Raw genomic sequence first — 18,738 nt, 5'->3', positions numbered from 1 at the left:
AGAGCATTTGAGAAGTTAGGTATTTCTAGGCAATATTAAGATAAGACTTCTCAGTTAGAGACAAAACAAGGCCATAAACTGTAACCTTAGAGATTATCTTTTCCCTGGGATAGAAATTACTTGTATTGCTACCAGAGAAAAAGCTACAAATTAACATGTAATTTTACCATCTCTGGAGTCTTTAATCAGTAGTAACCAAGGAATGGGACTAAGTATGTTCCTTAGATCAAGGATTGGCAAATTTTTTCTGTAAATTTCCACATAGTAAAATTTTAGGCTTTGCAAGTCATCCAGTGTCTGTTGCAGCTACTCAACTCTGTCACTGGAGCATGAAAGCAGTCCTAGACAATACCCAAAGAATGAGCATAGCTACATTCTAATAAAACCTTATTTACGAAAATAGTGGTGGGCCAGACTTGGCTTGCAGGCAGTGGTTTGCAGATCTCTGTCCTAGATACTCCTTAGGTGGCCTTTGTCCCCATAAGACGTTGAAAGATGAGCCACCTACCTTTTTGCCTTGTTTCCGTAAAGTCAATATACGTTTCAGATGGATCAAAAATTTAATGTTAAAAAAAGAATACAAAAAAACTGGTGAATATTGTTTTATAGTCATTGGATGGGTAAAGTATTTCTAAAACGTTCATGCAATTCCTAAGTGAATATAAGCACAGTAAAACACTTGTATGATTTTTCAGCCATCAGATTGGTAAAGATTTAAGAGAATTATAACGACCAGTACGAGTATCAGTATGAGAAAATGGACAGTCTCATTACTGATGATGGGAGTTTAAATTGAGGTAACCTTTATGGATGTAAGTTTAGTAACATATATCTCAATTTTAAAAGGGCATAGCCTTTGCACACAGCAATTCCTTCTCCTACCTTTAGCATAATGAAAGAGATGGAGAAGAGAGCAAAATGAGTATGTAAGAATCTTTATTGCAGTATTTATAATAGTGAAAATATAAATAATCCTAATATCAACAGAAGTTTTATATAATGAAATTCTGTGTAGTCCTTTAAAATAATTATGTATGTATGCATTTATAGGAATAATGTCCTTGATATATTTTAAAACAAATAATAAAGGAGAAGAACCAAGTATAAAAGGAAGCCATTTTAATCAAAATATGGGTAAATAAATGGGATCATATTTTCACAAATATTAAATTGAGTTTAAAATTTCTCCCTTTGAGTCATGTTTCCTTACATCTTTTCTTCCCAAGCAGAGTCATTAATTTATCATCTCATGGAAGGAAAGGGCAGTTACTGGACCCCCTAGCAAGAGACTGAACTTAAAAGTCAGGCTGTCAGGGGAGAGGATTTGCTAAATGGATTTATTTTACTTTTTAGCAATTAAGGACCAATCTGAAACACCAAGGACAAGAAATAAAATTCCATAATTCACAACAGAAGAAACCTGCATATCCCTATGCTCCCAATCATCACCCCACCCACATCCCACGTAATGTGGGGAGAGCTGCTAAATGCAGGGAGAATTGGTGGGATGAGGTAAAAGGCTGAGCGAGGTTGCCTGCATTCAGCCATCTCAGGCAGATTACAGTGTTCACCAAAACGGGTTGTGCACACTGGCTTGGACTAGTAAGGGCAGGGGCCTGGGCAGGCTCAGGGATGTTTCTGGAGTCCTCCTGGCTGCCATAGAGTGGCAGGAGAGGTCGGGTGGTGGAACAAGGAAGGTTGCAGACAAGCCATCTTGGAAACAAGACTGTCAATATGTCAGGATAAATGGCAACGTGAGTGATGAGTCACCCTGCAGCTGGTAACCTTGGTCAGCGGAAGAGAATTAAAGGCTTTCATCAGGTGAAAATATCTGTGTCATATGGGACTTCACAGTGCAAAGGAGGCTTCTGCTAGGCAAGAGCTGAAATTGCTGCCCAGAGGAGAGTGTTGGTAACAAATGCTCTAAGACAATAGATGGAAATTCAAGTGCAGTCACCCTAAATCACTCCCCTGACATCAACCCCCCACCTCCTATTATTCATTTAAAGATGAGCACATAACAAAAATTCACCAGCAAGGGGCTTACACAAAGATACCATAAGAAAATGGGAGGAAAGGAATGTGAAAACAAAAGCCAGATGAAGAACACACACCAGAAAAATTGCTAACAGTTTTCCGCGAAATGAAATTAGATATGATCTCTCAGGAAAAATAAAATTGTTCAAGGAAGAGATACTAGGACTCAAGGAATAAATGATAAACAGTAAAAAGACCAGAAAACTGAACTGACAGAGCTTGGAAGGAAGCGGAAGAAACATATATAACCGTACAAAAATGAATACTACATTAAAAACATCAAAAAAGAAGAAAAGAGACTCCTAAGATACTTTCAGGGGCATAAAGAATAAAATTGAAAATGAAATGGAAAATAACACAGTATAACAAGATAAGAGAGAAGGATATAATGGAGTCAGAATAAAGGAAGTCCAAAGTAAGGATAATTGGTATCTCTGAAAAGAACATGACAAATGGAACAGGAAAAAAAAATCAGAATTATAATACTAGGACATTTTACTGAAATAAAGGCAAACTTGAATTTACACACTGAAAGAACGCATCATTCGGGAAAAGTTGATACTGATTCCTTAGCACTGAAACACATTCAGTGTTAATGGACTTCAAAGATAATGAAAATTCTAAGGGCATCTAGACAAAATCGAGTCACCTTTTGGAGGAAAATTCATTCTGGTGTTAGACTTCCTCATAGTCCTCTCTAGTGCAAGGAGACAATATAGTGTTAAAGTCCTCAGGGAGGGAAAATACGACCCTACGATTTAAAATCCAGCCAAGTTCAATTGTATAAACCACAGATAGACATTTTAAATATGCAAAGAAGACTGCAGGAAATCAAGTTCCAAGAAGCCTTTCCTGAAAAATATGAGAGATAGAAATCAAGCAAAGCGGTGGAGAAGACTCGATAAATAAAACTAGTATTGAGTATTGAATGCATTTAAATGTAGAACTAAGGCTAAAAAACAGAGGGACATATAGAAACAAATGTAAACTTTATACCATAAACCATAACAATGGTGCTGACTCCCCGTGCCCCCCAGGTCCCAAGGGGCAACAGATGCCTGCCGGTGCAGTGGGCTGCATTACAGAAGAGGAGCGCTGTGCTTGGAGAATCTCTCTTTTACATTGAGTGGAATCAAGCCTGCTGTTTGTCTGGGGAGAGATATTACCTCACCCCTCAAGTTTGCTCGCTGAGAACATGATCCTGAGAAATGAAAGAGAGAGCAGGGCCTTGCGTTCTTGGCATACACAGCAAAGACTGTGCACTCAGGGCCGTGCCTGTCCCAACAGGAATCTTGGTTGCATGGAATATTTTAATTTTAATGTGTCAAATTTATTAATCTTCCTTTGTGATTTGTACTGTAAGGGTTTTATTGAAAAAATCTTTATCTATCTTTGTGTTATAATGATGTTCTCATATACCTTCTTTAACTCATCTGGTATTTGTGGTCTTTTATATCCATCTGGAATTTATTTTCTGTGTGTGGTATAAAGCTGTATATGTATAACCAGTCGTCTTGTTTTCCCCCCACTCTGTAATGCTGCTTCTGTATTATGTCAAGTTTCCACATATACCTGGGTCTGAGCTCACTGTTTTATTCCACTGGTCTCTTTGTCTATTTCTGCAGCAGTATCACATTGTCTCAATCTCTATAATTTTATAATACACTTTGATATCTGATAGGACAAGTCCTCAATGTTGTTGTCCTTTAAAATTGGCTTGCTTATTCTTGGCCTGTTGCTCTTCCATATAAATTTTAAGAGCAGCTTATCAAGTTCCATGACAACTTCTGTATGGATTTTGATTGAAATTGCTTAATTTATAGATCAGTTGGGGGGATTTCTGCAAATTATAGAATATACAAGGGAAAATGGCTTAAACAATAAGAACCTCTGTATCTAACACGACAAGAAATCTGCAGGCAGTGGTTCTAGGGGCGCTGCAGCAGCCAGGTGATGAAGTCAAGAACCCAGGCTCTGTCCCGCTTTCCTGTGTTTGTCTCGGTGGTCGGCCTTCACCAACTAGGTCTCACCCTTGTGGTCCAGGAGGCTGGCGCAGCTCCAGGCAGCATGTTGTCATGTAACTGTATCCCAGGAGAGGAAGAAAGGGAAACTTCTTTTCACATATTTTTTCTTTTTCTCAGGGAGGAAAGTCTTTTTCAAAAGGGGTTTTTCCACCTGACTTTCCCTCAAGACCTATTAGTCAAGAATGAAGCTTTGTTAAAAATCATTTATGTTGTTAATTTTTTTCTTCACCTATCATTCTTTGATAGAGATGTGTTCAAATCTTCAGCATAATTAAGATTTATCAATATCTTCTTGTCCGATTCTGTAGGTTGTTGATTTAGTTGTCCCTATAATCTTAATTGTTTATGGGTTTTTGAATTACAGATTGGAGCTCATTTTGATGGAAGGGCATTTTTGTTGTTTGTGCCACGTTTTTCTTTCACTCTCTCTGTACTCTTCCCTTCCTGTCTAATAATTTGCACAGTTCCTTGGCCCCTGGTCAAGAACCAGGTCTTATATTGGTGACTTGGGTCTCCTGCTGTGTGGTAATATTACACTAAGCCAGAAGCAGCTTGGTTCAGTTTCTGGGGGTGAAGCTAGGTCACTTGTCTCAAGGGAACACTTTTAGTCTCCAAATCCCAGTAGAAGCTGAAATTCCAACCATTGCTGCCTGCCTATTTCTGGACATGGAGCACGGTGGGCCTCGGTCTTCAGGCTCATGCCTTTAGAGATCTTTTCTTTTCCCTTCCTTCTGCCTCATCCCCTTTCTCTTTTTTCTGCCTTTTAACCTCTAGATGTCTTTCTGCATTTTATCAATCTTTGCTCTGTTTTTGGAAGAGAATAGATGTGAGAAAGCATGAACTTATAGCATGAGCTCTACTGATATTCCATACACTACTTTTTACAATCAGAAAAAAGGAGTATCATTTCAGGACAAAAAAAATCTGCTCACAGTTTTCTTCCTCCAAAAATAACTTTTGTTTTTCTCTATTTTATTAGAATCATTCCTGGAAACAAAGACTGTTAATTATTTTTTTGTGATTTGAGTATTTTAAAAAGCTGGTTATTGCAGATGTGTGATATTTCATGGCCTCTCTACATTTGAGGGAAAGAGGGAGGAAAAAAATTAAAATCCAATTGTATAAGCTTTGATTCATCAAGCTCTTAACTCAGTGTTTAGAGACTGCATTCATATCTTTAAACTGGGCAGTCAGGTGTAAACTGATCAGTGTACTCAATGGGTGCCAAAAATAGAAATGTGGCATGCCTTTCTAGCCCTCTCTCCTGCCAAAATTAATATTTTACCCTCTTTTGCTTCTCTTAAGTGTTTCAGTCAATCTATTTTAAGTGACTTTGTCAATGGTATTTTCCACTAGACTGAAAAAATAAAAAGATTGTTCCATAGCTGCTGTCAACATTAAGAAATATTTAGTCCTTTGAACTGAATATTCTCTGCTTAATGTTATTCCATTCCATGAACCTGTCTAAGCAATTCCTATCACTTCTCTTAGATCCTTTCTAGCTCGTGTACTTACTATTATCTCTACTATTTCCTTTTGTACTTAGTCAAGGAAAGCAAATGTAGACATTTTAATCTTATGTCCTAAGGCACTGTCTTGGCACTACTGTTTACAAGTGTCCTCCTTTCGTGGATCATCCTGATGGCTGGCAGCTATTTTGTTGTCCAGAACTCCATGAAGTACTTTATAGCTGAGTTTATAAATACAAGGCTAGTTTCTGGAGTTCATTTTCTAAACCATGAAGCACAAGTTACACTTGTTTTCTAATATGTTCCTTAATATCTTGGTTCTTATATAGATACACGTGCAACTGAGCCATGTGTCCAGCCTGTATCTAGCACTTGAGAGGAAGAGATGGGGATAATCATCATCTGACTGTTCTGGAACAGCTTATAATTCAATCCCTTCTATCCTAAATGGATGGTAAAAATTGCTTCAGGCTTTTCTTTCTATTTCACTTTCTTTCCATTTCCCCATCTTTCTTTACCTTTCCTTTTCCCTGTAAGGAAGCCAACTTAAATTCTGTTTGATTTTTGTTCCAAGTACTTTTTCTAGAGTGCGAAATGGAAAGTATCTACAAATCTCTGATGATTATCTAAATAATCATTGTTATATATATATGTATATACATATGCACATATATAAATATACACACACACACACATTTGTTGTTGTTAGTGCCATTAGTTGATTCCAACTCTTAGTGACCCTGTGCACAGCAGAGCAGAACTCTTCCCTGTCTTTTTACACCATCCTCTCACCTTCCAGCGCTATATCAGACAATGCTTTGCTGCTATTCACAGGGTCTTCATGGCCAATTTTTTCAGAAATGAGTGACCAGGTCCTTCTTCCTAGTCTGTCTTATTCTGGAAGCTCTGCTGAAACCTGTCTACCCTGGTTGACCCTGCTGGTATTTGAAATACTGGTGGCATAGCTTTTGCCATCACAGTAACACACAGCCACCACAGTATGACAACCAACAGATGGGTGGTCTGGTTCCCTGACCAGGAAACAAACCCGTGCCATGGCGGTGAGAGCGTCGAATCTTAACCATTAGACCACGGGGGCTGACTACACACACATAAAATACATATAAATGATATATAAAATATAAGGTACGTATATTAGATATATATATAAAATCAACTACTGAACTTCAATCTCCACTGCCCATCTCCATCACGTCCTGCCCCAAATCTTCACCACTTCTGAAATTTCCTATTTCACTTAATAGAGTCATCATCATGTAGTAAGCAACTCAAGCTAAAAACCACAGACTAGTTTCTAAGTCTGTCTTACCGACACATTCTGTTATCTCTAAGTTCAGTTGCCTCTACGTTGAAACATCATTTCTAGGCCCTCATTCCCACCCCTTCTACCACTGTCTTTACTCTCTCTTTGCTAATCTCTCACCTGAATGTTTTCCTTCTGACTCATTTTTTTTCCTCACAAATAGGGCACTCTTCTTTTCCATCAATTCTTAATACTATTTCTAGTTATCTTTCTAAAGCATGCATCTACCTTTCCCTGCTTCAAAACATTTGAGAACTGTCTGTTGCCTACACAGTATAGTTCAAGCTGCCCAACATTCAAGGTCCATCACCTCAACTCTCAACTTACTTTTGATTTTTCTTTCTGGTCCTCAGCCTTGCTCTACATAGCGCTTTCTTCCTCCTCTACCCCACCTCCCCATGGTCAGCCTATGCCTGTATTTGCCTCTGTACCCTTGCTTATATAGTTCCTGTGAAAGACAAAATGCACCAGACAATTAAGGAGATAATTTCATCCAGGCTGTTGCAATAGGGAGAACATTCATTAATGAGGAGCTTCTCAAAGAACAGGAAAGGTGCCTGGGGTTTTACAGAAGCACATAGATGAGGGAGTTATCTGCATCATTTGGGCATCTTATAGGAGTCATGAGGAAAGATAAAGATGGGTCTTATTTTGGAATATGCTAGGGCACAGTGGTCCTTTGAGGTTAGCAATTCAGGAAGGCAAAATGGTAGGGAGATTTCTTTATCATAACTGTTTTTTGGGAGTACAGGGCTCAGGCAAAGTTCAATATTGTCAGCTCTGGACTGACTATTCTCTGCAACCCCCTCCCCGCCATCTCTTGTTGATCTTTCTCTCTTTAGCTCAGTGCTCTTGCAAGCGGATCTCTATGTACTGTGCTACTTGGGCTTTCTTGTCCTCTGGCTTCCAGTTGAGTTTTACAAACAGGGGAAATCAGCAGAAGATTTAAGGGCTGGAGGAAAGAGAAGTTGAGGGTAGTTATTCCTCTTGTTCTTTCTCTGCCGGTTGTAAAGGTGGCTGGATTCTTCCAAAGTCCCTCTCCGCAGCTCCAGCTCCTCCAGGGCACCAATAACATCATTCCCTCCCTCCCTCCATCCCTCTGTTCTTCCCTCACTCTATCCTGTGTCCCCTCAGACCTAGGGGTGTTAACTACTTTCCAAAGTTGCTAGTCTCTGGGTGCCTCACCATTCTTTATTGGTCTCACTTTAATCCTGCCCACACCTCTGTAACTAGTCCCTTTATTGAATTAGGTTCAGTTAAACCCTTTTGAGTGTTCTGTTTTCTACCAAAACTTTGATGATTTAGTCCCTCAGCCTGGAAAACTTCTCAACCTAGAGCATACCCGCTCATCTTTTAGGGCATAGTTCACACAGAGACTTCTTCACCACCCTGTTCAATGTGCTTGTAGTATTTTGAACATACATTGTGGTGAAATTATCCATTTGTGAATTGTTTCCCCTTCTGTACTATGTTATGAGTTCCTCAAGGACAGGACATAATTTATGCTCCTTGGTATTTCCAGACCCTATACAGTGCCTGGTACACTAAGTATTTGATAAAGGTTTATTGAATGAATAAATGATTAGAGTAAATTACTCATCAATATAAGTGAGAAATTTATCAAGAATGATGGCAGTGAATGATCATTTAATTAATTGTTTTGCCTTGTCAAGTAGGCCCTTTATGGAAAAAAAGGGATTAAGGAAACTCAAAAGAAGAAAAATGGTGATTACTTGGTAGATCATTCCTATTTTCTTTTTGGTAGTAGGAATGTCTATTTGAGCATAGTTTTTGTTTTTTAATTGTTTTAAGTTTAAAAAACCCAGAAGGAAACCAGACCAACTAGTGCTTGATAAATATCCAAATCAAAAAGACTTCTGTTCATGGAACTTTTCCAAAGAACAGGCAGAGATGCTTAGGGACATTTTGTTTACTTCCCTGTGGCATGTGTACTGCCTTCCCCAGGCTGCAATCACAGAGCTGATCAACAGCCGGAGGAGGTGGGAAACACTTGTTCAGTTTCATTGACGTATAAACCACTCCGATATTTCCCTTATAAGATTCTCTTTTTACTAGTATATGTGAATATGTGTACTTATTTATTTAATATATGTTCATTTGATACATCTATAATAAAATCAGAATTGAATTTAGAGAATTAATGAAACCAAGAACCATACAATTGGTCCAAGAATAAAGCATGAATTTTATTCTCTTTTATTTATGCTTTTGTCTATTTTTTTATTGGTTATAATCTCCATAATGACACAGTATATCCCATTAAATTATATCGAAATGTTTTAGCTGTTTTTTGCTTTTCATTTTTTAACCCAAGTGTCTGACTATAAATAATTTTCTACTTGAATGTGTTATATTTTTAATAAGTTCTTTTAAAAAATACAAATTGTTTGAGGCATGCTTGCCTAGAGTTTTGCTTTTCAAATAAAGATAGTTTTGAGTGGGACAATTTCAATAATTGTCCCAGGACAGCAGGCTTAATTACAGTGTGATGGTCCCATGCCAACCGGGACATATGTGCATCCTCAAGTATATGCCCCACCACTTGCCTTGGTACCTAAAATTTCTACCATTACAATGTTGTTTCAGATGAGAAGATTCTGAGTCCAGGAATCCCCTTTCTGAATTATAGATAAATTAATGAGAATATTAATACATTAATCTATCATCAGTCATTAACAGTTCAGCAGAAAATAGTTAGTTGACCTGGTCCAGAGATGGCTTTAGACCAGGAGGCAGCAAACTTTTTCTATAAAGGGTCAGCTAGTAAACATTTTAGGCTCTGTGACCCTTATGGTGTCTGTTGTAACTACTCAACTCTACTGTTCCAGCAGAAAGCCGCCGCAGACAATATTTAAGTTAATGAGTGGGCTCTGTTAAAATAAAACTTTGTTTATAAAGTTGTAAAGATCTTATCTGGCTTATAGTCAGCTGTGAGTTTGTCTTCACGGTTTCATTGCTCTGCTTGTGTTCTACCGCTCTCTAGGTGGGGCTCCAGCCTGCTGCTCTCTTCTTCTTATCTTGTTTGCTGTCAGCTTATAGGCCCTTAAATGTTGTATTTCTCTTGCCCTCCATTCCAGATTCCCTTACCATACCCCTGGAAAATACTCTTTTACGCAATTTAATGGCCCATAATAGCTTTATTCAACTGTAATTAGTTTTACATAAGCAAATTTATTTCATATGTAAAAATATTTTTATACACATTCATACATTTTTCAAGTATGTAAGTACTTCATTTTCTGTTTGTTTATACTTTTACTCAATTACCAAAAGCATTTAAGGCACCTTTCAGCAAAAATACAAGAATTCATGGTGGATAAATATTTTCTGAGTGTTTGTTATGTGCCAGACATATAACAGAATGAAAGGCAAATTTCCAATAGAAAGGGAGAAAGAGAAAGTAGATGTAAGCAAAACCAAACCAAATCAACAAAGTCAAAACCAAATTATGCTGCAAAGAGATAAAACTTTGAACCTAAAGCTTTGCTCTGAGCTTCCCAACAACCAAAGTAAAAGAAAAAATTTAATAAATTTTTATGATTCCTTTGGTTTAGTAAAAGGAATCACATCAACTGATCAAGAAATTTTTCCTGACCCTTAATTTTAAACTTTTTCCCTTTAAAATATTAATTCTTTAAAGGTTAGAGACCTTATTCACTATTTCTTTGGTATCTGTTTATGCTATCCAGTACTTGGTACACACTGGATAATAAATATTTAACCAAAGACCAGTCAACATTCGTATTATCCTTATTTTTCTTCTAAAGACACAGGGACTTAAGATTTATCATACAAGGTGCAAGATTAGAGAACATAGTCTCCAATACCGCCCTCACCTCTGCCACCAATTACAAATTCAGGGGTTCCAAAGACCACTCTTAGCCTCAATAATTTGCTAGACGTGCTCACAGAACTCACTGAAAGCTATTATATTCATGGTTATGGTTTATTATAGGAAAGGATACAGATTAAAATCAGCCAAATGAGAGACCCATGGACAGAGTCTAGGAGGGTTCAAAAAGTGGAGCTTCCAGTTGTCCTCTCTCTGTGGGGTCATGGAGAGCATTTACTTCTCCCAGCAATGATGTATGATAATGTGCATGAAGTGTTGCCAACCAGACAAGTTACCTAAGCCTTGGCATCCAGAGTCTTTTTGGGGCTTGATAACCAAAAGCTAGTTGGCCACCCACATAGTTGACCTCAGTCTCCATCCTTTCCAGAGATCAACTGATGCCACATGACCCAAAGCCCCCACCCTAAACCACATTGTTGGTGTGGCTTAAAGCCCCCTCTAAATTACATAGTTACTATCTGGGTGGCCCAGGGCTCCCAAATAAATAAAGACACTTTTATCAAGGCTGGACATGCCAAGGGCTTAGAGGTTACATCGCAGGAGCCAAGGGCAAAGGCTAGACCTTTCTTTGGATAAGGTTAATTCTTTACTATGCACAAGGAATACCATGGTTCATGAATCCACTGTCTAACTTTGATGAGGACACCATGGGCTGGTTTATTGGAGGACACAACTGGTACTTTCCGTGGTATAGAGTGCTGAAATTGAAAGATGTGTAATCCTTGACTTTCCCTTTAATCATTAGACATGAATTTAGAAAATAAAACAAACATATAAAATAAAACAAAATATTTGGTCCTGGTTTTCTTTTCAGCATGATTTATGTTGGAGTAAAAAGTTCTAACATTTTCGAAAAGAGTGTTTCTTCCTTTTGGTCGTTTTAATAGTTCTTCTTTCACATTTCAAGAGTCCAAACATTCTGACATTTCATCAAGAGATACTTGTTTATCTTATCCATTCTCTTCGTGAATGGAGATCTATAAGTTTTATAGCTTTACAATTCCAAGATTTTCTATTCCATTTCTTGTAATCTGTCATCCCTCAGAAACTTAAACAAATTCTTTTTAAGATCTTTATTCTCTTTTAATCTCTGGACATTTCCCAGGTTTGCTTTCGTAAGGTATGGAAAGCAGAAGTTCGCTTACTATTCCAGGGAGCACTAGTTTTGAGGAGCCAGGGCAAATCAAGCTCCACACCCTAAAGTACGCTCCGTGCATGCAGGGATTTTTTTTTCTTTTATTTTCACATGTGTCACCCCAGTGCCTACTGCACTAGTTGACACAGACACTCAGTACGAATTTGTTGTATCAAAGAACAGTTTTCAAAAAGTTAAAAACCTAACCCTTGCACAAATCTTAAGTGAGCATATATCAAAGATTTATTCTACTCAATAAGAGAAACCAGCAAGGTGGTCAAGTCACTTCTAAAACAGGCACTGAAAGAATGCTGACATAAGATTGATTGGTTAGATTTTAAAAATGGGTACTATCATCCAGTACAATGGCTTAAAGACTAGAGCTGCTGACCAGTACCTCTACATGTAGCCTCTCTATATGATTTGGCTACCTTTCAGCATAGTGACCCTAGGGTGGTTGGACTTCTTACATGGTGGCTCAGGGCTCCAGGGACAAGTATTCCATCGATAAGGCAGAGCTGCGTTGCCTTTTATGACACTCTCAGAAGGCATATAGCATCTCTTCTGTATACTCTCTTGGTCAAAGTGGTCAGAAGCCCACCTAGATTCAAGGGGAGGGAACACAGACCCTGCCACTTGGTAGGAGAGGGCAGGGTCATATTGTAGAGAAGAATGTGGGATAGGAGTTATTGTTGTGGCCATCTTTGGAAAGTAAAACTTGCCACAATAAGTGATTTTGTATAGACTTATTTCACATTAGAATATGAAATAAAGTATATTCTATGGTTGTCAGGGTAATTCCTTGCAGTTGAGCTATTGTCATTGCCTTGCGTTCAGCTAGCAACACACAATTTTCTTTGCGATGGGGTTTTCTTTTCTTTTATCTTTTCCTAATGTTGCATTTTCTTAGTTTGGGTTCATTACCTCACTGATAAAGCTGTTTTAATATTTAATCTATCCCCAGTTTCCAAATCGTTTTCTCAGGTGCCCATCAATTCCTTGTAAGTGGTTAATTTGAAAGGCCTTTGAAGCATGCCTGTATCTGGCTAAAGCAAATCTAAATGTCAACCTTGGAAGCATCCAGTGACATTCAGATGACTCTTTTCAGTACAAGGGACTTATTTTTCTTTCATCTGGTATATTTTGTCAAAAGAGGGCCAGAAATAGTGCCTTTCCCACTCAACATTTTTAGTGTTGTTCAAAGCACTGGTACTCTTGAGTCATGCAGACTTGCTTTAATCCCAGTTGCCCCATTTAGTTGTATAAAACTGAGGAAGTTTCTTAAAAATTATGGGTTAGTTTCCTCACTTATATACTGAGGATAAAAATCCCTGCTTTACAGAGTTGCAGTAAAGAAATTAGATAAAGAACCTTCTGATATAGGGCCTGGTTTGTACTAAGAACTCAATAGTAATAAAAAAACTACCTTCACATTTTCTGTGCCCATAATTTCCCTTTCAACATAATAAGTCTTGGTCAGGCTCTTGCATTGGGTGTGCTGGTTTCACTGGATGGGTGAGGAAGGAAGTGTCCACATTAGGGATGATCTTTCAAGAAGATGGCTTCCTCTTCTCTACCCTTTGGAAGGTGGCAGCAAATGGTTCACCTGAGAACAATGATAATCCAGGGAAGGTAACTTCAGGAGCCTGGAATAGATGGAGGGCCTCCTTCTTGATGGGTGTTTTGTCTCTACCTGGTTCTCCTTGGATGGTGATGTGGTTGTTAAAAGGACAGTAAAAAAAAATTGTATTCAAATGAGATGTCCCTTTGCCTGACCACCATGGGACAATTCACACCTCATTGTAAAAATATATACAAATTTAGTAAAATGCATCAAAATTTTGGCAATGTATGCCATTTAACAAGTAAAAGACAAAATGCAAGACATAATTTTCTTCTTCTGTCCCTTGGGATTTCTCCACTTAAAATCTCTCTTTAATCTTCAATTATCATAATAGTCGTTATAAAGATGAAAAATGTTTATTGCATTTTTTTAAACTGTGAGAAAGCGTTAATTGACTTGGATTTATTGTCTTTCTGTGTGGCAGGTGGTGAAGTTTACCAAATCCTTTGAATTGATGTCCCCAAAGTGCAGTGGCGATGCCGAGAACAGGTAGGGCTTGTGAGTTTCAAGTTTGTCTATCGATCCTTATTTTCAGTCCTTGATGTTGGCAACATTGCATAATTCTGAGGATAGGAGTTGTTCTTTCTTTCTTTCTTTCTTTTTAATGGTTATTGAGGTCACATTGGTTTATAACATTGTGTAAATTTCAGGTGTCTATTATTATATTTCTGCTTCTGTATAGACTGCTTTGTGTTCACCACCAATAGTCTAGTTTTTATCTGTCACCGTACATATGTGCCCCGTTACCCCTTTCGCCCTCCCTCCACCTGAGTTGTTCTTTCTTTATATCAGCAGGTACAGCCACATGTCATCACTCTTCAGTATTTCAGGGCTTAAATAAAAACTACAGCTTAAAAATACATGTATTTACATCTAAAACTGCTTACTAATGAAGTCAATTTTTAGATATTGCCTAACTACACAGACAACCTAATTTTCTTCCTTATTCTGGCCTTTGTTTCTCTTTCTCCCTTTTGTTTACTTATATTTGGCCAATAACATCCCCTTGGGAAAAAGAGTGAGAGTTTTCAGTAATTCACTTTTTGTCCCCATTGATATCTTTGAGGCTATAACAGGGGACAAGTGAGAGATGGGGACAATCAGTGAATTTCTTTTAGCTTTGCACTTCCCTGAATAATAGCTGGACTGCTACAAAAAGGAGTTCTCTTTACTTTGGTCACCTCTAGAGGAAGGGCTAAGGAATAGTAAAATGGACCAAAATGCAGAAATATGCAGAAAGACAAGTAAAGTGCTTAGGCTAGCATGATGATACCAATGCCAGCAAGATAAGTAACTTCCATTCATTGAGTGCTAAGTGTGCCAGGCACTATTCTAAATGCTTTCTATGCATTTAACCCCCCAAATAATCCTATGAAGTAGGCATCTTTACCCCTGCATGACAGAGGAGAAAACCAAGGTTCAGCAGCTTTGTGTAACTTGTTCAAGGCCCTGCAGCCAGTAAGTGGTAGCCATGTCCAAAGACAAGATCACCTAGATAAGACTCTCCCAATCTCTGAACTTTGATTCCATCACCACACATAATTTACAATCTGGTAGTTGATCTCATATAGTGAATATCTGTTGGGTTAATGTTTCCCAAATCTGGCTGGTCAGTCAGAATAACGCTTGGAGGACCTGCTGAAAACTAAATTCTTAGGACCCACACTGATTGATTTTTGATTCAATACTTCAAAAGTGAAGTCCTAAAGATCTCTTTATTCAAAAGGTTCAAGGGGAAGTTGATTTTATGCATCTATTATTGCCTTTAAGTTTAGGAAATAGAAATCAGTAAATTAAAATGGACACTTTAGTTACTTCACTTTTTATCAAGTGCATGAAGTTAAAAAGAGACCTTTGCTACATGCTGTATAATCCCATTTATAGGGCATTCTTAAAGAGGCAAAATTACGGGAACATCAAGCACGTCAGTAGTTGCCAGGGGCTGGAGCTGGAGAGGGAGTTTGCTACAAGCGGTTCCGGGGGAATTTTGGGTTGCGATAGAGCTGCTCTATGTCTTGCTTGTGGTGGTGGTCATACAGCTGTATTTGTCGAAACTTGCAGAACTTTATACTAAAAAGGATAAATTTTATTGTCTGTAAATTATACCTTAAAATGGGAAAAAAGGCCTTTTGTAAACATTTTTTATTTTCATGAAAATATGTTTATGTCCACATCTATATTTAACGTCAGCTAATTTACATCTAACACAGATATTTAGACAGAGAGATTTACTAGTGGGGTACTCAACAATTTTCCCAAAAATTCCATGTAAAATAACATGAAATACATTAGAAAAAATATCCATGCTTACTCTTTTTGCTAGTCAAGCCTCATATAAGTTCCCTCTCTCATATGTGAGGGGAAAAGCTTTATGGAGTTATTAAAACACAACGTTTGAAATCCTGATGCTTCAATACTGTTGTTGTTGTTTTTAATACTGATGAATGTGTCCTCATGGTCACTGTAGAGTTAAATATTTCTGGTATTTTGATTATTTTTAATGCTGAAAGAACTTCCATGTCAAAATGAAATGACCCAAGGCCCCGACTGCCCTTGGAAAACTTTCTGATAACAAAGAAAGAAAGAAAGGTCAGTTTTTCTTTAAAGAGACATTTGAAACGTGCCTTTGAACTTTGACATTATGCGATAGTACTCTCCATCATTCCATTTGTGGCCTTTAGATTAATGTAGAGTGTTCATTTATCTCAGAAGACCTTTCGTGCATCGTCTAGTAATTTTCCTCTTGTAGATGTGGGATCCTTCAGCCAATTACTGAAAGTTAAAAAAATAAAGACAAGTGACTCTAGCATTTACTTCGCCAGTGGCCATGAGAGACATTGAAACAGGCTACGAGTCTACAAATCACAGCCTGTTCTCAACACGTTGTAAATCTTTCCTTTAACCTTTCATCACTTAACATCTTCACTGTAGATAATGTCCATTCGATACCTTAGTCCTCTGGACATCATTCAGCGTTATAATAGGATAGCTTTTGAAGATAATGTCTGTGGCTTCATGTAACAGTGTTTCAGGGTACTGTTTCAATTCTGATGAATTCTGGTTTAAGGCTTGCTGCTTTTTATATACAGTCCTTGAAGACTTTTTTTAAAAAACACTTTGGTTGCTGACTCATCATTTCTGCTTATTGTCTTATGTAGCTAACTCCTTTGTCATGACCAGTCTTCTCTTGGTCTCCATGTAATTATACCAAGCACTTTGAGAGTTGGAAATTATTTGATCCATCTCTCTCCATGAGGTGTGTACCTCCTCTGGGATGTCCTTGACAACTCCTCCAGTGGTAAGACTCTCACTGTGTCATGATGGGCTTCGTCCACTGATAGGGAATTCTGTTAGGAAGGCATTTCATGTTGAATTACATTCCTATAACTTTCACTTATTTGTCTAAATTTGTCCATTGGAGATAATTATTGCTTGATTAACTTTATTTCTTCATTCAGTAGCCATATATTCAGTATCTACTTTGTGCTGGGCGCTCTGATAAGTAATGGGGTTACAGAGATTTTAAAAATCAGCAGTCTCGGGGCTGGCCCCGTGGCCGAGCGGTTAAGTTCGTGCACTCTGCTGCATGTGGCCCAGTGTTTCGTTGGTTCGAATCCTGGGCGCGGACATGGCACTGCTCATCAAACCACGCTGAGGCAGCGTCCCACATGCCACAACTAGAAGGACCCACAACGAGAAATATACAACTATGTACTGGGGGGCTTTGGGGAGAAAAAGGAAAAAAATAAAATCTTTAAAAAAAAAAAAAATCAGCAGTCTCTGCCCTCAAGGATCTCAAGGCCAATAAACAGGGGTAGCAGTGGGCTAAGAATATAATATAACCAGACCAAATTTCACCAAGCCTCCAGATATGGCTACAAATGGAGTCTCATTAACAATGATAATTTGTATTTGGCTGCTTGGTTATTTTTCCTTTGTCATGTAAGATCTCCAACCCCTTGCAAAAGTCAATATTAAAAAAGTTCTGGGAGTCCCCAAGATTTTTTTTTAAACCAGTCTCATTGCTGACTCATCATTTCTTCGAAGTTCTCACCCCTGAATCCTCTCCCTTTAGATGTCACAGAGCAGCATCTCCTGGGCATGGGCTTCCTTGCTGATTCTAGAATTCCCATGGGCACAACTGGACTCCTCACCAGTGCTCTGTCACAGCTCCCCAGGCACTGTCTGAGATGCACTGGCGGCCTTTCCAAACGTGAGCCAGGCTGGGTAATTTGTGCAGCAATGGGAATAAGGTTCACGTTCCCTACCATATGTTATAGTTTGTTGCCTGACCCCTAAAGAGCCCTGAAGGTACCCTATTTTTTTTTATTTTTAAAAATTTTTTTTCATTTTTTTGTTAAGGTTATAAAAGTTAACATCCTTGTGAAGTTACAGTTGTACATCATTATTAGTCATGTTGTAGGTACACCATTCACCCCTAGTGCCCTCCCCCCGCCCCCCTTTCCCCTGTCAACCACCGATCAGTTCTCTTTGTCCATGTGTTAACTACCACCTATGAGTGGAGTCATACAGAATTCATCTTTTTCTGTCTGGCTTATTTCACTCAACATAATACCCTCAAGGTCTATCCATGTTGTTGTGAATGGGATGACTTTGTCCTTCTTTATGGCTGAGTAGTATTCCATTGTTTATATATACCACATCTTCTTTATCCAATCATCAGTTGCTGGGCACTTAGGTTGGTTCCATGACTTGGCTATTGTGAATAATGCTGTGACGAACACAGGGGTGCATGGAACTTTTGGAATTGCTGATTTCAGGTTCTTGGGATAGATACCCAGTAGTGGGATGGCTGGGTCATAAGGCATTTCTATTCTTAACTTTTTGAGGAATCTCCATACTGTTTTCCATAGTGGCTGCACCAGTTTGCATTCCCACAACAGTGTATAAGGGTTCCTTTTTCTCCACGGCCTCTCCAACATTTGTCACTCTTGGTTTTGGATATTTTTGCCATTCTAACAGGTGTAAGGTGATATCTTAGTGTAGTTTTGATTTGCATTTCCCTGATGATTAGTGATGACCCCAGACTTAGGGCCAGTCGCAAAGTTGTTCTTTTCCTTTCCCCACCTTTCTTCCATCTGAGCCACGAGGCTCAAATGCTCAAAACCTCTTCCTCACAGTCCCCTTCCTTTCACGTACATCAACTCGTGCAAATAAGTGCCCCTCCCATGTACAGATGTGTCTCAGGTTAGGCTCATATATCCTAGTCTCAAGTAAATCAATGACTGCA

At 38.4% G+C, this 18,738-nt stretch overlaps 1 protein-coding gene across 1 annotated transcript in view; it reads left to right on the top strand.

Annotated features, from left to right (window-relative positions):
• The window catches only part of PDE11A (phosphodiesterase 11A), a 388,624-nt gene that overhangs the window by 159,901 nt on the left and 209,985 nt on the right, over positions 1–18,738 (top strand). Inside the window, exon 5 of the mRNA XM_014732549.3 lies at positions 13,912–13,976. Within this exon, the coding sequence (XP_014588035.2) occupies positions 13,912–13,976 (65 nt within the window). The remainder of the gene's footprint in view (positions 1–13,911; positions 13,977–18,738) is intronic.

The sequence above is a fragment of the Equus caballus genome, chromosome 18 (assembly GCF_041296265.1).
Source record: "Equus caballus isolate H_3958 breed thoroughbred chromosome 18, TB-T2T, whole genome shotgun sequence".
Taxonomy (NCBI): Eukaryota; Metazoa; Chordata; class Mammalia; order Perissodactyla; family Equidae; genus Equus; species Equus caballus.
This window is presented reverse-complemented; position numbering and strand designations above follow the sequence as displayed.